The following is a 22,395-nucleotide window of genomic DNA, read 5'->3' as shown; positions in this document are numbered from 1 at the left end:
GTCAAGGAGGCAGGGCCAAACGCTGATTTGGCTAATCAGCACTTCTTCATAGAGATGCATTGAATAAATGCATCTCTATTAGGAATGTAATGGAGCTTCTTGTACCCCGGCTGGGTACCTCCGCCGACTGATGCTCCTAGTGCTCACCGAGGACTCCAAGCACTCCACCAGACCCCATCAGCACCACAGTCCCCACGTCCAGCGTTACAGCTTGGCTGGGAACTCGCTGTCTCCTACCCACCCTGGACCTACGACAAGGCTCCAGGTTCCAGTGGGTGAACCTCTCTTCCTCCAGAGAGTCAAGCAGGAACACCTCTTAAAAGAGCTAAGAGATTATAATCCCAGGGGAGTATAGTGATATTGCAATCCCCTGGGCAGCTGCAGCCTTTTCCCTCACACGAGACCGAGACTCTATGTTGAGAGTAAAACGGGAACATACAAAGCCAGCAGTTACAATTTATACACACATTTAAACCCCCAACAGCCTCATTTACATACAATAGGTTACATAGAGCACTATAGTACAAGGAAGGGTGGGGTCAGACTATAGCAAGGGCTGATGGGAGATTGAGGAGGGACAAAGCAGTCGGTTTAAACTGGTCTGACAGTGTCCCTGTGACAACGCCCTCCTGGGGCTATAATAGGACAGGAAAAGGAGGGAGGGGTAGAGGCACATTTTCCCATGGAAGTCACTACTTAATATATTTTTTGCAGGGCCCATAGTTTTTGGGCAGGAGGCTGGTAAACAGGACCCTCCAAAAAGCTGAATATATTAACTCTCATCAGAAGAATATCATCTACATGTCCAATCTACATGTTGTTTTTTTGTTTAATCATTTGTTTACAAGTATAAACTTGAAGACACCGTTTATTGTTTTTGAGAGACAGTGTCTGTTTATGCCTTCATAAAAACAAGATTATTGCTGTTATATCAAAATTTTAATTTCTTTTGACTGTAAATGTCTAAAGTAATAATTGTATTTATTTATTTTTGGAAAGGGGTGAAGGGCTATAATCCCCCCCCCACCCCCCCACCCCTCTTCCAGTTTAAATATTTCAAGCACTATAACAACTCATATTCATGGTATATAGGTTATTGGTGCAAAAACATTGGTCTTCTTAAACAAAATATTTTATAAACTCAGTGCCTTCCCCTTTTCTCAGAAGCCATTGGGGGAGATGTATACTAGCTCCTCTGACTGTACTAATGATGCAGCATGTGCATACTGTTCAACTTCCTTAAAGGGGCTATTTGCTGAAGCCCAAGCTATGGTGGTTATGCACTGGTGGTTGGTGAGTTTGACAAACACCTTGTACACCCTTGAAACAAAACTGTAAAAGGGTTGTCATCAAAGTATTCAGCATTTTAACGTGACCGATCTAATGAATATAATTGCTGCTGGAACAGGAAGGAGTCCATGGAACAAGATCAGGCACGTATACCAGAATAAGAGGCTCTTATTTGCGGATTTAGAACAGCTGCAAGAAATTGTAAAGATTTTTTTTCTTTATATATTTTATGCATTCCCTCTGTAGTATCCTTTTAAAATGCTATTTTTTTTCCCATACACTTTAATGCCATATACTATATCTAATTTGTAATATAAACTGAATTCTCATTATATGAGAATACTTACAGCTTCACAACATGCTTCCTGCTTTTCTTGTTAACATGATGGAATTTTTGTGCTTGGTCGAAGCTGTTCCTTTGTGCGTTTTATATTATTTTATCATCCTGTCAAAGCAGCTGATAGACTTGACAAAATAAATCAAACTTGTGACTTTTACTTACAGCAAATCAATTTGTACTTTTTCATATTTATGACAAAGTAGTTTGAGAATTTTTATGTAAGCATTTATATCTTGATATTTTCTTTTCTTTCATTTTGAATTGCCATGTAGTTTTAGCACCTTGCTCGAAAACATTGTAAAAATAAATATATTGTATATAATTTATCATGCAAACGAAAGGGCATGGATGCCCTCCTTAGAATTATTTTTATAGGAGCAAACGTGTCCAGAATATGTAATGTGACTCACATACTATGGCTATATAGTATCGCAGCACTACACTATGTGAGTTTTCTCTTTATTCCTTTGTTTGCCACTGAATCTGCTGTGCCCAGCAAGTGTGGCATGTATAAAAATAATAGTCCTTGTGCTCAGGAAGTGTGCATTTGCATAGCTGCAGTGTTGATTTGCCGTATTGCAAGCAGCCGATCTAGTTTTGCACAATAAAAGGCTGGAATCGTGCATTATTGGTGGTACAGCAGGAGTGCTTGGCCGAGAAGAGGAAAGAGCTATTCTCCCTCTCGGTCAAGCAATCCTACTGTACCACCAATGATGTGCGGTTCCAACAATACCACCTTTCTCCCGTATGCCAGCACATGATGTGACAGGTCCTCTCTCACCCCACCCCCCGCAGGCAGTCAAAGGAACTGTAGGAGATCATGCAAAGATGAAGTCCACTTCTTAACCTTGCGTGTCCTCCTGTACCATCCTACTGCATACAATTGCAGGTGTAAGTGGTAGATGGGGGCTGGAGGGATAGGTGAACATTTGTTTGAGACAGGGGGACAGAATAGCAGAAAAGGTAATTGAAGGGGGAACAAGTGAGGGGATCGAATAAAGAAGAGGGGTACAAATGAGAGAAGGGGGAGCAAGAAGGCGGGGGACAAGGGAATTAATAGGGTTACAAGCAAGGGATACAATAGGAATAGGGGTATAAGTAAGGGATGGGCAGGAAAGAAGAGGGGAAACAAGTGAGGGATGAGTGACAACAAAGGGCTACACACACGCACACTAATACTTCACACAAATATCCTCCTGCATGCACACACTAGCAAAAATCTCTCTAAAAAAAGAAAAACGCACCACTAAATTCACACACTTGCGCTCTGAACAAACACACCCATCATTCGCATGCAGTCACTAACACTTCACTCAAATATGTTTCTACATTCACATTGTCACTCAAAACTGATCATATTCCCCTATCAACCCAGTCAGATAGTCCCATCTCACCTCTCAGTGTATATATATATATATATATATACATTGAGGAAACTGGCCTTGGGGCAGCAGAGAGGGTAAATGCAGCCCTTTCCATGTGAAGTCTGCGTCACATCTTTACATATTTATAAAGCACAGTTAATGGAAATTCCATGCTTTTTGCTTTGCTCCTAATTAAATGAAATGTTTTTTTTTTTTTTTTTTTTTTTTACTTTTATATAGTTAGTATATTAATAATTTTAGTGCCAACTACATAATTCCAACAGACTTGATATGACACGCCTACCTCTGTGTCTCAGATTTGTTATCTAGTGATTTGCATCTGGTGACACCGGTTGAAGGTACCCATGAGGAGCAGCGCAAGCTGTACACAATTTGAAGGCATTTGTCTCATACAATAGTGCATAAATAACCAGTGCATTATAGGTCTGAATAGGTCTGACCAATGCTGCTGCATATTGTGAGAGGTCTGCATTATATATTTATTTTTTTACTCATATCGATGTGCAGGAAAACTAATTCACTTATCGATGTGGTGTGTTTATATCTATAGATATCTAAGTTGTTTATTAGATATTTTTTTTAATAAAAGCTATTTTTATATTAGAAGTTTGAGCTTGCATTTTCATTTGAGAATATAGAGTATTTTTGTACCACATTTTTTATTTATTATGTATATGTATGTTTGTGTACATACAATGCTGCTGCATACCAGCTTGAAATATATATGCATACATGCTCTACATATATTATTTTCAAGCTAGGGTCGTACCTTTTTTTTTAAATTAATTTATTTATTTTGGGCGGGAGGGCGGCAGCAGTCTGACTATTTTTAATATCCTTACTTTCATTGGCTTCCTTTTTCAAATGAAAACATATCCTTAGAGTTTAAAAGTTTATATAGCAAATAGTTGTAAATTTAAAAACAAATTAGCAAGTTGTTAGCCACAATTTTATATTTTTGGAGTAACTTTTCTAATAATTTTGATATTTCTGGATAAACTTTTAAAAATGATTTAATACGATGAAAAAATGTTTACTTTTGATTTTATTTGGTTATTTATGATATTTTTTTATATTTTAAATATTTTGAAAAAATCGTTTTCAAAAGTTTTTTATCTAAAAATATTAAATCATTTCAAAAGCTTATCCATCCATATTAGATCAAGATCTAGGTTTGCAGTTTGTGCCTATTTTCTGAATTTCCTATTTAGTTCATAATTTTTCACTGTTCAGAAAATATTTGATAATTGAAAGGAGCAAAGTATAATAATATAAAGTAGTAACACATGTCTTACCTATTCCATCACAATATTTTATAGCTATACTTTTATCTTTTTTTTAAGATTGATTTTACATGCTCTGAGAAGATGGCCTTCAAACTATGTATTTTTTTTGTTCCACACTGACATGTTTGGTTTTAAATATTCATATATAATGTGAATTAAATCTACGTTTTAGGTTAAACACTGCCATCCCATGGATATTTATACAGAAAATTTGATGTTTCCACAAACTGGAAAAATATATTGCATTATAGATAGCATTATTCTATAAAGTTATATCTAAAACATGTCATTGCTTGTCAGGAACTAATGCATCCAAAGTCAAATTAGAGTAGAAAAGAAATATGGGCTCCCACTTGACAATTACTTAACTATGACTACTGCACAAGACTGAAAAAAACACTATGCACTAGGACCTGCAAAACACATAAAAAAAAAAATACTCCTGTATTTAAAATGCATATAGTAACACAAAACAAACTTTGAAATGTGTTCTATATGTTCTATAAACCCCATCTGTAATGTCACTTGAATAGTGTATCAGGGGAGTTGGCTGCTTATTTTCTTGAAATAGTACCTGCATAAAGCTTCCAGATTTGTTGGTTAACCATGACTGGGCTTGAAAAAACCCTGGGCACTGTGGTGATTAGAAATGTTGTCCTTCCTCCTGGGTATGTGTCAGCCCTGGCCACCATAGGGCAACTGTGAGCTAAGGAGACGGATGGTAAGGGAGCTGGCATTTTATTGCTCTTCTTCCATGCACATACTGTTGTGATGCCAGGAGCCAGAATCCAGCTTCACTAAATGGCACATGAGAAAGCAGAGCACAAAAAGCAGGAAGATGACCACAGCCACACTGGACCCCAGGGAAAATAACCTACAGCTCTCCCATAGATAGGGATGCTGGTTGGATATAAATTGAACTAAAGCAAATAATTATGTGTGAGTGTGTAAGAGAATAAGTGTATATATGTTAGTGAGTTAGCCTATTTAGGTGACTTGCCCCCCTCCGATTGCATGGGAATGGTGTTTTTGCTCACCTTTTTTCCTATGATGTACCAATCTCTCCTGACATAAACAAACTTAATGACCTCAGCCAATCCATAGCAAAGCATTGGGAGGATATTGTGCATGCATGGCAAAATGCTGCACCTCAAAGAGATGCATTAGATCAGTGTATCACTATGGGTGACATTCAGAGTGTGAAGACGTTGAATGTAGGTACTGGACTGGGAAGCACCTCTAGAAACAGTCTGAGTGACTGCCTCTAGAGGTGTTACTAGACACCTTGAAAACCCTGCAAGGACAGGCTATAGACACCAGAACCACTACATTAAGCTGTATATAGTGTCCCTTTCATAACTGTATTTTTCTCCTATAGCTCACCTAACGTTTTTAGCTGACTCCTAGACTCAAAGTAAATTTGTCAAGCCCTACTGTAAATACATGACATCACCCAAGTTTGCTTGGAATCTACGAGCCAGCTAAAAAAGTTAGGAGCCAGTGTTTTTTGTTTTTTCTTGACAAACAAACCTTTAATTTCAACAACAAAAATAAAATTTTTAAACATTATAGCCACCAGCACCACTACAACTTAATGGAGTGGCTCTGGAGTCTAAATCCTATCCCTTCAGGCTTTTTAATGTAAACACTGCTATTTACATTGCTGCCTAGTAACACCTTTAGTGACAGTCACTCGGGAAGCCACTATAGGTTTTCTTACTCCAGTGCTCCACAGTGTTCATCATCTACGTTCAGCATCTCCACGCTCTGCATGGAGGTGCTAAATGTTCCTCACAGAGATCTATTGATTCATGAAGAGATGCGTTTTGCCTTGCATGCATAAAAGCTATCCAATGCTTTTCTATGGGAAGCATTGTATTGGCTGAGATCATCAAGAATAATTATCTCAACCATGGAGGCACGGCCAGCCATGGCGAGACCTTTCCAGGGCCGGACTGGCCCACCGGGATACCGGTAAATTTCCCGGTGGGCCGTATGCACCTGGGGCCGGGGAGACGTGGGTGTCCTGCGGGCGCATGGAGAGCTTGGATGGCGGCCGCAGGGGAAGCTCTTCTTGCGGCCGCTGGGGGAGCAGGCTGTTCTGTCTCTGCTCCCCCTCCCTCGCGCGCAGCTTAATGAGACCGGGGCCGGAATATGACGTCATATTCCGGCCCCGGTCTATTTCTAGCGCGCGAGGGAGGGTGAGCAGAGACAGAACAGCCTGCTCCCCCAGCGGCCGCAAGAAGAGCTTCCCCTGCGGCCGCCATCCCAGGATCGACCTCCCCCCGGTACCTCCTGCTCCTCCTCCCGGCCCCGAGCCCGCTCACCGAGCCGCCATCTCCGCCTTCCTCCCCTCACTGTTCGCAGACATGTCCGCGGGAGGAGACTTCGGGAACCCGCTGAGGAAATTCTGGTCTTCCTGGGCGAGCAGAGCGGTGAGAGATCATAATAATAATAATATAATAATAATAATATACACAGTGATTATAATAATAATATAATATACAGTGATTATAATAATATACAGTGATTATAATAATATTATATATAGTGTGTGTACTGAGACATAAAAACTGGGCTTCCTGGGCGAGCAGAGCGGTGAGAGATAATAATATAATAATAATATAATACACAATGATTATAATAATATTATATATAGTGTGTGTACTGAGACATGAAAACTGGGCTTCCTGGGCGAGCAGAGCGGTGAGAGAGATAATAATATAATACACAGTGATTATAATAATATTATATATAGTGTGTGTGTACTGAGACATAAAAACTGGGCTTCCTGGGCGAGCAGAGCGGTGAGAGAGATAATAATATAATAATAATAATATACACAGTGATTATAATATTATTATATATAGTGTGTGTACTGAGACATAAAAACTGGGCTTCCTGGGCGAGCAGAGCGGTGAGAGAGATAATAATAATAATAATAATAATATAATATACACAGTGATTATAATAATATTATTATATATAGTGTGTGTACTGAGACATTCAAACTGGGCTTCCTGGGCGAGCAGAGCGGTGAGAGAGATAATAATATAATAATAATAATAATAATAATATACAGAGTGATTATAATATTATTATATATAGTGTGTGTACTGAGACATAAAAACTGGGCTTCCTGGGCAAGCAGAGCGGTGAGAGAGATAATAATAATATAATAATAATAATATAATATACACAGTGATTATAATAATATTATTATATATAGTGTGTGTACTGAGACATTCAAACTGGGCTTCCTGGGCGAGCAGAGCGGTGAGAGACATAATAATAATATAATATAATAATATAATATATACACAGTGATTATAATAATATTATATATAGTGTGTGTACTGAGACATTCAAACTGGTCTTCCTGGGCGCTATCAGTCTGCCCACCCACACAGGTAGCAACAAGTGTCTGTGTCATGCTGTGTGTGTCTGTGTCATGCTGTGTGTGTCTGTCTGTGTCATGCTGTGTGTGTCTGTCTGTGTCATGCTGTGTGTGTCTGTCTGTGTCATGCTGTGTGTGTCTGTCTGTGTCATTGTGTGTGTCTGTCTGTGTCATTGTGTGTCTGTCTGTCTGTCATTCTGTGTGTGTGTGTCTGTCTGTCTGTCATTCTGTGTGTGTGTGTCTGTGTCGTGTCTGTGTCTGTGTCACGGTGTGTCTGTATCATGGTGTGTGTGTCTGTCTGTGTCTGTCATGGTCTGTGTGTCTGTCATGGTGTGTGTGTGTTTTTAAAAATAGTGTTTTACTCACCTTTTTTTTTTTTTTTTTCAACGTCGTGCTGGTCTCTGCCTCTATGACTGAGATCATCAAGCTTGATGATCTCAGCCAATCCGCACTGACACAGGAAGCGCCTCTAGTGACCGTCTGAGTGTCTGTCACTAGAGGTGTCACTAGGAAGCAATGTAAACACTGCCTTTTCTCTGAAAAGTCAGTGTTTACATTCAAAAGCCTGCAGGGACAGGCTATAGACACCAGAACCACTACATTAAGCTGTGTGTGTGTGCGCCTGCTAGTGAGTGAGCTTGTGTTTTTATGTCAATGAGCTTATGTATATTAGTGAAATTTTTTTGTCTATGAGGCTGTGTATGAGCTTGTGTGTGTCAGTGAGATTGTCTGTGTCTGCATGTGAGTATGCTTACTGTATAATTAAATGTTTTACCCTGAAAGGACTAATATTTTATATTAGAAAAAGCAATATATACCGTATATACCAGAGTATAAGCAGAGTTTTTCATCACATTTTTTGTGCTGAAAAACCCCAACTCTGCTTATACTCGAGTCACTGTCTGTATTATGGCAATTTACATTGCCATAATACAGACAGGGGCTGTGGGGGCTGGCAGAGCTGTAACTTACCTCTCCTGCAGCTCCTGTCAGCTCCCTCCTCCTCCGCGCCGTCTGTTCAGCACCTCGGTCAGCTCCCAGTGTAAGTCTCGCGAGAGCTGCCGGGTCATAGTGGGGCTCTCGCGAGACTTACAGTGTGAGCTGACAGAAGAGCTGACCGGACGGCGCGGAGGAGGAGGGAGCTGACAGGAGCTGCAGGACAGGTTAGTTACAGCTCCCTGCCAGCCCCCCTCAACCCCCACTGAACCACCAGGGAGTAAGAGCCCCCCTCCCTGCCATATATCAAGCAGGGAGGGGGGATGAAAAAAAAAATAATAATAATAATAATTAAATTAAATTAAAAATAATAAGAAGAAATAATAATGTAAAAAAATTAAAATAATTTAAAAAAATAATAAAATTGCCCACCCCCCACCAAGGCTCTGCAACACACACACACACACACACACGCACACACACTGCACTCATACACATACACACACTGCACTCATACACATACACACACTGCACTCATACACATACACACACTGCACTCATACACATACACACACTGCACTCATACACATACACACACTGCACTCATACACATACACACACTGCACTCATACACATACACACACTGCACTCATACTCATACACATACACACACTGCACTCATACGCACACGCTGCATTCATTATACACACACTGTAAATAAATATTCAATTAATATATTTTTTTTAGGAGCTAATTTTATTTAGAAATTTACCAGTAGTTGCTGCATTTCCCACCCTAGTCTTATACTCGAGTCAATACGTTTTCCCAGTTTTTTGGGGTAAAATTAGGGGCCTCGGCTTATATTCGGGTCGGCTTATACGGTGTGTGTGTGTGTATATGTATATGTATATGTATATGTATGTATGTATATATATATATATATATATATATATATACACACACTCTCTCAATCATCTGGGGTGGCAAGACATAGCCTTACATATTACATGTGACAATATATGGCGCAATGACTTATGGGGCTGGCATAGATTTTTTTTTTTTTTCCAGGGCTGCTTTGTATCCCCCCAGTCCGGCGCTGGACCTTTCTCATGCAATTGGAGGGGGGCCGGTCTCCTAAACACACTCACTGACAGGCAAAGGTGCACACACACTCACTAATTTGACACATACTGACATATGCTCACTGTTAGACCCACACTCTCACAAACACCGAGAGACACACAGAGAAAAACTGACATTTGCACAAATCCTCTCATACCCTCACAAATTATTTAAATCCACCCAGCCTTTAGGAGAGCTGGAGTGGATTCTTTCCCTGGGATCCAGTGTCGGGCTGGGCTGTAATTTTCAACCTCTGCTGCCTCATGCACCGTTTAGTGATGCCGGGGCCGGTGTGATGTCCTATTCTGGAATCACTGCAGGGTGCGGTAGGGAGCAGAGCAAGAAGATTGCAGCTCCCTCGCCGACTGGCTCCATTCTTCCTCCATCACCTTCCTGTCTCAACCAGCCACATCAGGAGCTGACACCGCAGATGCTGAAGGGGTTGACAAACACTCAGGCGCTAGGGCAAAATTCCTAGTTGTCATGGTGACCTGGCGCTTGGTATTTGTCAAGCCCTCTTTTACAGTTTCTTCTTTTGCCAGTTTTTTCCACATGTCTGTTGTTTACAAATGGCTCTGTAATGTACATTTTAACTGTAATTTTCTTCTTCTTTTCTTATAGGCAACCAAAACCACCTTTGATTATCTCTGGAGCTGTTACGAGGGTGAGGAAGTCTTTTTTTATTTGTATGATGAATATTAAGTGGTGTTTGTCATCCACAAAATATGCAGATGGCAAAGTTTGCATAGCCTAATGCGGAAAATGAATGGTTTCAAAATATGGACAACATTGATCATGATAATGTGAAAGGGAAACTTCTACATTTTTAGTAGTTGAGGAAGGGATGAGACACAGGTGACTTGGGGACCCCTGATGTTGTTTAAACTACTCAAACCATTTGACCAAGAACTGGGAGATGGTGTATGCATCCTAATGGCAATATAGCCACTAAATCAACATGTAGTGGTTATGGTACCTATAATTCAACTTAATTTTAATTACAGGTGTCTTGTATGATATCTCAGCAAATTGTGTTTACTTTACACAGACCCTGTCTAGTGTATATTTACCAGCCTATTGTATACACAATTTAGGTATATACAGTTATAGGGGGTGGTTTATTTATTTATTTTCATTAAAAGGAACACTTTGTGTATCATAACCAATTTTTCTCTTTGAATGGTTATGATGGCTGTAGTGCTCTTGCACTGTCCATTGGGCAGTTTACTTATGGTTAAATGGTGAACTAGAGTCCCTGGCCAAACATGGTGTCTACCTGCCACTTCTGTTCTGGACAAAACGTACTTGTTAACCAGAGTGGTGATTGGAGCAGTGAATGTAAAAAAGCGCTTTAACATGAATAACTTACAAACCGGCAGCACTAAAAAGTATTCCCAGGAGTACAATTATATCAATGAATGCAGTTACATATTTAAAGCAATATTTCAATGTATCCTCAAGTGTCTCTAACAGATACTGTATTCCAATATTCCAATGTAACATATCGTTAAGGTTATACCATATCCTATATAAGTTTATAACAGAATTATAAGTTTCAGTTTCTATCTAAAGGTTACAGTGCCACCGCAGATTAGCCGAAACTGAATGTAGGGGAGTAGAATGCAGCTTTACTAAACAAACCGCTTTTATGCACAGAAATGTGGATTCACACATCAGGGGTTCCTAAATGAAAGACAAATGCATTTACAATAGTCCCAACCTGGTGCCACTTTGTCTGGGGTCTTGATTGTGAAATACCCAGCTAACCAGATAGACTTCCTGCTGTGCCTCCCAAATGTCTAACCCAAAATGTCCCCCTAAAAAACATTTTCCTGGACAGCACATTATATATCCCTGGATATCTCTCCTCCGAGTTCCCATACTGTGAAATTCAGAGAATCCATGCCTATTTTATAGCATGTTAAAGATTGACCTGGTTGTCACATTTTTTTTCATCCGACTTTAGTTTCAGATGTGCGGCTGCTTTTCCACTGTCCTACAAAGGGGTTGCTAGGGCCCCGGGATTCCCGGCACCTACACATATATGTGCCTATGTAGCTCTAGCTGAAGTGCCTATGTTGGCAAAATAGCTATGTAATTGCTGGTCAGGGGACTGAGAGATACCTGAGCAAAGATTCATCAGGTCACAGCACAGTCCCAATCTGGCAAACCATTCAAAAGCATTTCAGGGTATCTCCCCGACAGGTGTTTAATGCATTGGATGGGTCCAGGCAATTCCCAGGGTTCCCCAATTTAGTCTGGGAGGCATAATATGCTGCATCCAGGAGGCCTCCATATCCCCCTTATCATAGTGCAAATAGCCCTTTTTAGTTCATGGTGGAATGGGGTCCTGTGACACTCACAAACATTTAACTCTATCCTTTTCCAGCTGATCAGTTTATAGCTTAGAATTAAAGACCATGCCTGTTTGTTTCATGGGGACAATTTCCAGCCATAAACAGAGCAGCTAGAAAAGTATAGAATGAAGGGTTAGTGAGTGACCGGCAGCAGACGATTTTCCTGTTACTCACAAAAGTTATTTTAATGATGGGGATTTTGGGCTGGATCTTCTTGACGAAGTGCTGAGCACAAGAAAGACGCATAAATTGAGTCTTACACTGGGTGTCCTCCTGTGGAGCTGTAACTGCAACTGGCAGTGCAGAAAGAACACGGGGATGTGCATTGAGGGCAGGGGAGGGCTGGCAGCCTTAGGCCTGGGGGGCAAGCCCATTGCACCAAGAGGAGAGTAAAAACACCTTGCGCCAAGAGGAGAGTAAAAACACCTTTCCGGCACTCAGTCACAGAGATCTGCAGGCACACAATAAAACAAATACAGGCACACAGCCATACAATCTACACATACAGGTACAATGTCATACAGACACAGGCATACAAAGACATACATACACAGGCTTATAGTCATACAGATACAGGCATACAGAGCAGAGTCAGATCCAGAACCTAATCTCAGGAATAGCACTAGTAGTGGGATTTAGTGGCTGTAATTGAAAAGTTAGGGCATGTAGTGGGGGGACAGGGGCTGAAGTAGGTTGATGGCAGGGGCTGTAGTGTGGGTGATATTGGTTGCAATTGGGAGCAAAGCTGTAGTGGGGATGTTATGGGGGCTGAGAGGGGTGGGACAGGAGCTGAGAGAGGGGAAGGAGATTAAGGGGGGGATGGGGATTGAGGGGGGGGCAGCAGCTGAGGAGGGGGATAAAAAAAAACTAAAGTGTATTCCTCCCTCCCTGAGTCTTGCCTTAGGCCAGGGAGGGGTGGGGAGTAGGCAGGAGCATGACTCCTCTGCTCTTCTCCCAGACTCCCCAGTGGTCCTGGGAGAAGAGCACTGAAAGTCAGGAGAGGCCGGCCGACTCCACTGGCTGCAGACGGCAGGGAGAGAGGCAAGTTGAAAAATCAGTCAGCAGCCAGAGGCAGGGGATTCAGATTTTTGCATCCCGCCCCCCCACCCCCCCCCTCCTCTGCCCCCCTAAGGTGGGCCTATGGGGGGGAGGGGGAGCATTTTTATTTTTAATAAAAAAAAAATTCTGAATGCGGACGGCCCTGGATTTAGGGCAGCCTGCAAGGCAATTGCTTCTTTTCCCCCCGTCCCAGCCCACCCCTGATGGAGAGCCTAGAGTACTAATAATGGAAATAGCCTGCTTATACCTATGCTTTGCCTGTGGGACTTTTTTTTTTTTTTTTTTAACGGGCTCACGTGTATTTGATGTACAAGGTTTTGATTTTGATATTTGGTGTGTTTAATTAAAGGCTATTACACTATACTTTTCCCTTTTTTTGAGGTGGATAGTGGTATAACACGCTAAAGAGGTCTTTTTGGAACAATATTGAAGAGATCAAGGATGTTTAAGTTGCTTACGGTTTTCAGCCTGTGGGATAAAAACTGTAACTGTATAGCCTCGTAGATATGTTTGGAATATAGTATCTTTTAGAAACCGTATAGAAACCGTATTGATAGAGTTGTAGTCTTGAGTATAATCTTTAGTGCTGCCACTTCAGTTTGGTATTTATTGTATAAAGGTACGTAGAAGTTTACCTTAGGTGGTGCAGTTTCTTTTAATTTATATTAACATTTTTGTCCACCTTGTTTTATATAGAGGTGTAGGTATGTTATTATTGATTTTTTTTTGTAATTATATTTTTTTGTGTTATAGATGTCATCCTTGTGCGCTTTTTGATTAATTGTTATAAAGAAAAATAACTTGCCTTATCTGCTTTACATAGTACTTCATATGTCTTCAAATTTAAAAATGTTGGTAGCTGCAGGTCACAAATTACAAAGACTACCATTTCAAGTTTAATCTTAATTTTTTTAAATGTATTATGTTTGTAAATTTAATACCGGCCTCTTAAACAAATTACTTAAAATTTATATTTATAAAGTAGATATACCTATGAATATCTCATAAAAACAGAGAGAAAAAGGATGTGCCTGCACCAGTGTACCACCGCTTACATTGCAGTAGTATAGTTGCTTATGTTAATATTATCTTCATTTTGTTTTTCTTTTTAAATAAGGGCGATAAGGATTTTCCCCCAGCAGCTGCACAAGTTGCTCATCAGAAACCGCATCCTTCTGTGGAAAAGTTGCCTGCTTCACATTGCAGTCATCATATCCATCAGCCCCGCAAGTGAAGACTCTGCAAAAAAGAAAAAGAGCTGCCGCTTCCATTTGGATTAGATCCCTTCTGTGGCATACACTAGAAATTTACAAAAAAATATTCCTTGATAATTTTTGGGTTTCACCCTTTCGATTTGGTAGCCAAGTGAAACTGTATTCTGGGTGGGGCATTGGTGTCTAGTACTGCCTACTCTTCCCAGCTCCAACTAATACAGTGGTAGAACTGTCTTTTACTGACCGTTCTAACCCTTTATGTGAGGTTCCATACAAATTTGTGCCAGGGGCCTCCCCTTCTTGTTTCTATAGGGAACAGAAACATTCCCAGGTATACTAAATATATGCTTGAATTTTACTGTTCATTCTAAAACTATATAATCAAAACGATCTACATTGTAATCTCCCATGATATGTGGTTTGTATATCAAGCTGGCTTTTTTGAAAGTGGTACAGGTTGTTTTTGTTAATTGAAGTTGTATACCCTGATATACTGTTTTTTTACTTGATTATTCATTGGGTTCTCTCTGAGGTCAAATCACCATTCAAAATATATGTATGAAGAAATGCTGTAAAATATTTAACTCCATGTATAACTGTCCATCTTTGACCTTATTTTTGCACTAAATACATGTAAATAACTAACCTTAAAGTTGGTTAACAAATTCTTAACAAAACATGTTCTGAAATGTGTTTATACATTGTGCTAATTAAATCTTTATTGAATACTTGCAGGGTGAGTCAAAAGTCAGGAACCATCTAAATTGCTGTAAAATGCCTAAAGTTAATTTAATTTCAAGCAAACTCACCATTATGTAAATGACCAATGAATATACCTGAGATTTATATTACCCTAGTCAAAGTTGGCTTCTTGAAATCAGTAGCATAAAGCATCTTGGAGGTATTTAGGTGTTTTTGAATTTAAAACTATTCTTAATTCAACCATTCTTTTAAATCCTCCAAGATGGCTGCCTCGGTGATTGTGAAGAGATAAACAAACATGGCCATGAATGATGCACTAAAATAATGCAAGTATATATGCACATATCCACTGAGATGACCAAATATGAAGTTTTACATCAGTGCTAACTACATGGAACGAAATACATTTTTTTATAATTTGTTTTTCTGAAAGTTTGGCTAGTGTTATGTATAGTTTCTTTGCACCTCTATGTGAAACCATGTTGCTTACCACAGTTTCTCCTCCTTGGTACAGAAGCCAGTTTAGTAGTATTATTCTTTTCTTTCTCTATTTCCAGAAGCTTATGCTAATGTTTTTGGATTTGCTCAGGGAATTGTTAAAAAGGAATTAGCCAATACAAAACTGGACAGACTCAGTGGAAGATCAGTAATATTTAAAAAAGAATGCCCCCTACAATTTTAGTAACGTTAAAGTGCATTTAAATAAATACTTTAGTTTAAAGTGGCTCCCCCCCCTTCCCAAAACGAGTATTTTATAAAGCTAAAATCTTAATATACTCACATGGACTGTGATGGAATTTAACTGAAATTGTATTCACAGTCAAAATATATAAAAGACATCTCAACTTGACAAAAGGCAGAGCATCCACTGTGAAGTTTTGTCACTTCCTCCAGCCATCACTAATGATGCATGTGAGGAAAATGGCATTGTCTATCAATGCTCCCAGGGTCCTCCTTAATCATCAGTTTTGTATCCTTGCGCATGTGCGGGATTACAGACCTCCATAAACCAAACAGTGATGTCGCCTTTGGGGGTCTTTCCAAAATATTCAAAAACCCCAGAAGGTGACAGAGCCTCTTTAATTGTTTCAGTGGCAATCAGGCTACAAAGATTCAAATTCATTCTTGATGTAGATGTTTTGTGTAAGAAAAAAACAATAAAAAAAACCTTAATTGCTAGTGGAGTTTGCTTTTAAAAAGAGTGACATTTAGTTTTTTCTCCTTGTGATTTGTTCTTAATTCAATGGTGAAGCATGTCCCTAATGTTTATATAATCTGTGGCTGCAATTCTGAAATACAATTCTTAATTGTTATTTTTCTGTGATTGTATCTTTTATCATCATGACATATTTTAAGTGACCAAAATGGTTGCTATAATTTTTAAAGTTCCAAAATATGTTCTTGTATAAGTTGTTTTCATTACCATATACTGTAGGTGGGTACTATACATGTCTGCTAATAGCCATTATGCAGCCATGTGCCATACATATCTCTCTTGTGCCATAAAAGGTGCTATACTCTTTCCCAAATGTGTTAAATTGTTAAATTCTGTTAAAAACACATTTACCGACTTTTTAATTTCTTTGCTTATAAAAATTGTTAAAACATATTTTTATTTTAGTATAGCTTCATATATTACTAGAATATTAAAAATATTATAATATTTTAAATGGAAACTGTCACACCATACCTGGCTCTCCACTCCCCCGCTGCTATCTCCTTACTGAGGTAGGTGTTACACCTCTGTAACACCCACCTCAAATCTGCTAGCACATTGTAAAAATGGAATTGCAAGCTCTTTTAAAAGAGCTTGTTTTTTTTTAGCCTTCACTGTTTCCTTTTTATGAAGCTAAAAACATCATTAACAATTTGTAGAATATATGTTCTTAAACTTAAGCAATTTAGTTTGTAGTTTCTTTGGCACGCCCTGATGGCTGAAAAACAATGATGGGCACAAGTGTATCTTCAAAGTAGGTACTAAATTCTCATTTAGAATGAAATAAATTATACTCTCCATATAAAAAAGTTAAACCAGTTTAGCCTTATCATTTTTTAAAATAAAAAGTTAGAATTAACAGACCAACACTTTATCTAGATAACCACATAGGTGAGTCTAGGTATCAAATTCAGTTCTACTATCCTAGAAAGTGATAAAGATTTCCCTTACATATCATGATCTTTCCTCAATGCTAAAATGCCTTGTCAATTACAGTAACATTAAAGAAGAATCATATTGTAGTCAAGAAAAACATTTTGCGCCCTTAACGTTTCATATCCACAATTTTTATATAGTATTAAAATTTGAACTTTTGATGCCTTATTGGTATGAGTAACTTGATATTTGGATCTGAAAACCAAATTATTCTTACTAAATTGTGTTAATGTGCTAATGTTGATGCGAAGGCAGCTACTTGCTGTAACTAAAAACATCTGTTTCCGTAGATTGGTAGTGTTTTTGACACTATTCCAATACTTAGAATAAAATATACACATACTTAATTTGTTATTTGTTATTTCTAAAAGCCTACAGATTTTACAGGATATTGTTCAATAAAACATATTTAAAAATGCATGCACAAGTTAATAGTTTTGCCTTATATGTACTTTACTGATTCCCTACATCAGTGTTTCTCACCCTATTACAGAGTACCCTTTAGGTCTAAAAGTACCCCTGCCTCTTAAAAGTAATTTCTATTGATCTGAATTCCAAATGAAATGTGTAACCGACGATATTTAAGTTAATCCCATATTGGAGAACAAGCCTGATTAAAGGTGATATAATTGGAATATTGTGTATGTAACACACTCACTAATTTGACAGACACACACACATTCTCTCACACATTATCTCACATTCTCTCACACACAAACACTCACAAATTATTATTTTTATATAAATCCACCCAGCTTGCCTAACTTTGGGAGAGCTGGAATGGATCCTTTAAGTAGGGTTGTAGTGTGGCTGCTGTCATCTTCGTGCTCAATTACCACTGGTTCCTCGCGTGCTGTGTAGATGCTAGGGCTGGAGGGATGTCATAACCTCGCTTCCGGGATCACCATAGAGCACGAGGGAGCAGTGCTGAAAGAGCACAGACATCAGTGCTCCCTCGTAACCCATCTTCATTCTCCCCTCTGGAGCACATTCGGGCAGAGTAGACAACTGTTGTCCATGTAATCAGGTTCCTACTCTACCTTAGCGCACAGCATCCTGGCAATACCCTGCTCTGGTGCATGTTGGTTGAAAAACTGTGCCCTATTTTACAAGGACAGAGAGATAAAAAATTTTAAATCTTCGCTTTCCGACTTTCTGCTTAGTAGTTTTCAGGTATTATCCCAGGTTCTGGTACATTACAACAATATTTAAATGACCAGCTAAACTAATAAATCACAGCAAAACTAAAAAAAACAAGCATGTTCCTTGTTTTAGTGTTCTATCACTTGTATTTTCCTTATCTAGTTGACGAATTAATATTTTCATTACTGCACTAAATAAAAGCAGAATTGTTAATATACATTTTCTCAGGAACCTATAGTTATGGGGCTTATGGAAAAAGGGAATTCCACAAAAACAAGAAAAAGTAATCAATTAACCCTTTACTGTATCTTTTTTTGTTTTTTGATAGTGCTTTTCTGAAGCAATAACGATGCTCACTCAAATGTCTTCATTAAATAGGGAGTATATACTGATGTACATCGAATATCAGACTTTATACTAAACTGACATTTGTTTATTACTCTCTGAATTTATGTAAATTAAGATCATTTAGAATTTTATAGCCAGGTTTTTTTAAAGAAATAATTGCTTTGATTTGATGTTTTAATTGATGTCATTATTATCTCTGGTAAATCCATAAACACCTGCACTTTTTAGCAACAAGTCTATATTCTTTAATTGGATCTCTTTAATTAGATGAATGCAAAGTGGGCCTGCTTCAGACATTTATAGATTTTGTTATTAATTTCAGATTTTTTTATTTATTTATCACAAAGGATACTATGGCAAACAAATAGCACATGAGTACTTTATGAGCTGGGACCATATATTCAAAATATAAGTGTAAAATACTCATAGTTGTAAATATGATTTAAATGTGGCGTGTTTTTCTTTTAAATGTAATTATCTTAAAGGAACACTTTAGTTTAGAGGTAGGAATACAATGTATTGCTAACTCTATAGTTTTATAGTACTTATTCAGATTTCTCGGCAACTCTAAATTCATTAAATACGTTTTATTATTATAATATTCCTTAGCGCTTTACAATTATAGAATAGGGATAACGGACATACAAAATAAGAGGCGACAAGTGAAGAAGGCCTTGCTCAAACAAGATTACAATCTATGATATTTACCTTGTCACTAGGACTGATACTCACTCTATGCAGCCACCTGCTCTGCCTCCCATCTCATCTTACTGCTGTCTCCTCTTCATCTTCTTGTTAAATCCAATGGTTCTCATAAAGTATCAACAAGTGCCGCACTTACCCAGTAAAATGCTTCTCGTAGACATCCTCGTTAAATGTCCTCATGCAATGGATGAGGATGTCAAACAGGCTGTTTTAGTTAGGTGCGGAAGCATCCTCTAGTGGCTGTCGGGAAGAGAGCCACTAGTGGGTGGGTTCTATCCCTGCAACCAAAACAATTCCATACCTACAAAACAGCAATGGTTTGCATTGCAGGACCAAAACGACTGTGGCCTATAGTGGTCCTTGAAATATAGTTACAGATTTGGTCTCTCCTTAAATGAAAACTGGTTTATTATTTAAAATGTGTATAGATTACAGTAAAATGCATGTAATCTTTATAAGTAATACCTGTTTTAGTGCATCTTCTGATTTACTATTGGTCCATGTGAATGGAAATCTTAAAAGCTTTTTAGTCGACAGCGCCACTTGGTCTATCTCACCAAGGGCCATGCAAAATAAACTGCTAAAACCAGCTTACAATGTGGTTGTGAGTTTTGTGAAAATACACTAGCTCTCCATTTCCTGTCTTAAGTATGATTAGAGATGTTTCTAACCAAAGAGGATATACATATAGAGGCCACCCCAAGATCCAAGGGTAAACCAGGAAATTTACAGAAAAGATCTATAGACTTGTATGTATTTATAATAAAAATGCACAATTTGTGTCATAAATGTAACATTTCATTTTAAATAATATAATATGAAGTTATGTTTCGATTGACTGATTGCAAATACCTATTTCTTTACATTCACAGGTCTGAGACACTAAATGTTTTGAGCATAATAATGTTTTATAAATAAATAGGCAGCAGGGTGTTTTATTTCGCAATTAAGTGCCTTTGTATGCTTTTATATAGTAAATGTTATACGTAGGATATGTTTTCAATACCTTCATTGGTCTTAAGTAAATGTTTTGCTTTTCTCCGAATGGGCCTAAAAAAACGCACGTTTCAAACGCAACTTTAATTAGGAAGTCCAGTATGCTGATAGTATTGTTACATAGTTTCAAGCAAGAAACTTTACCAATACTCACATAATAGAATCTGGGTCAACAGATCACTAGAAAAAAAAACATTTTGTTACACAAACTTAAAGGAACATTCCAAGCACCATCAAACCACTTTAATGGTTTGACTTCTTATACTTCAATACTTCCGGCAGAGCTAGCTGTGCCTGCATGGGAACTTCCTCTAGCTCTCCTGAGCAAAGTGCTGCAGTGCAGATATAGCTCATTGCATGAGGGCTCTTAACCAATGACCTAATCTCTGCTCAGCCACACATAGTTGAAACCGAGAGCATCTACCTTTCTGTTGGAAGTAGTGAATGAGTGGAAGATCGCCCAGTGGACCCCATGTAAAATGATAACTTACAATCGGGGACACCATGGCACGCTTGGCACCATAACCACTACGGCATGCTTTAGTGGTTATGAGGATTGTAGTGTTCCTAAAAAAAAAAAAAAAATCAGCCTTTAATTTGATATATGCCTTCACAGATTTGGGTCAAGGGGCAAAGTGCAATAGAAAGATCATATTATGTGAGGGGAAAATCAGACATGACTAGTTTGCTCATTCCTCATGTTTATTCATTTTTCTCCATATGAAAAGTCACATCATATCTATCTATATAATTGGTCAGTCAGATCTCAGTTGACATATCTGCCATGGTCTACTGGATATAACTTTAAACTTTGTAATGTTAGTATATCGACAGCAGAAATTTCTTGCCTTGATTATTTCATCTTTATAGTATCAAATGTAGCCTGAAGGACCTCATTAAAACTACTAGAACATTGTGTACCTTTCCAACTAAATGTCAAGGAGAGTATAGTTACTTAGCAGTGTATATTTTTAATTATGTCTCCTCCCAAGTAGTAACACAAATTGACATGAAAATTAACACGAAAACTCCCTGTATTTCAGCCCAGGTGCTTTAACAAAATAAAACCTAAAATGGCAACTGCAAATAAATTTTTTTTTTCATAAAAGTAATTGAGTTTTAATTGGGTTTCTGTATAAATGAACGTGACATAGTCATAGACCTTAACACATGTTTGTTTAACCTAAATGTAAAGGAAGTATTGATTGAAAATATAAAGATCTAAAACTTAATTTTAGGACCAAATCACATACAGCAAAATAATGTTTCACAAAATGTGTGGGTTTTTAAACAAAAAAGTCAAAGCACATTAGCATTATAAACTGGTGTTAAATTTGCAGAACAATAAAATCCATTTTCTTGCTTAATTAAATTTGTACGTCTTATTTCTAATGCAATATATGATACAATCTGGAACAATGCAATTGTAAATGCTCTTAGTAAAACAGATAATTTATTGATTACACAATGAATTTTGTTTAATTAAAATTTAAATCTGAACAGTCCCAATGTCTATATTGACAGTGTATGTTTGATTCATCTGAGTCTCAAGTTAAGTGAGACTTGCTTTCAGAGCTCTCTGATTGGTTTGCTTACATGGTAGCCAGTCATAGCACTTTGACTGAAACTGGAGACGCAAATTGAGACAGATTGACAATCTTGAAAAGAGTCTGCTGCTCATTTAGCAGAGTTTAGTGGGGGCCCCTAGTTGAGTGGGAGGAGATAAGACACCTGGGTAACACTATCACATGGTAGCAAGGGGGAGGGAATGTAAAAGGTTTACCTAGTCCTCACTTTGTGCACCTAAAACATTTGCCTGTTTGAGTGAATATGTTGGGAGCATAAGCTCAATAGTAGCTGTACTGGTAGAAGATGTTCCTTTTATCTGTCGAGGAAACAGCCCCACTAGTATGGGTGAGTTTGAAAATGTAAGAAAGCTTTAACAGGTTGAGGTGGAAGTGGT

The 22,395-nt window shown here is 38.3% G+C and overlaps 1 protein-coding gene across 1 annotated transcript in view; it reads left to right on the top strand.

Moving 5' to 3' along the window:
* Positions 1-20,203, top strand: part of DAP (death associated protein) — a 56,783-nt gene extending 36,580 nt beyond the window's left edge. Inside the window, exons 3-4 of the mRNA XM_063451938.1 lie at positions 10,378-10,420; positions 14,290-20,203. Of these exons, the coding sequence (XP_063308008.1) occupies positions 10,378-10,420; positions 14,290-14,406 (160 nt within the window). The 3' untranslated portion in view covers positions 14,407-20,203. The remainder of the gene's footprint in view (positions 1-10,377; positions 10,421-14,289) is intronic.
* The last annotated feature ends 2,192 nt before the right edge of the window (positions 20,204-22,395 follow it).

This window comes from Pelobates fuscus, chromosome 4 (genome assembly GCF_036172605.1).
Source record: "Pelobates fuscus isolate aPelFus1 chromosome 4, aPelFus1.pri, whole genome shotgun sequence".
Lineage (NCBI taxonomy): Eukaryota > Metazoa > Chordata > Amphibia > Anura > Pelobatidae > Pelobates > Pelobates fuscus.
This window is presented reverse-complemented; position numbering and strand designations above follow the sequence as displayed.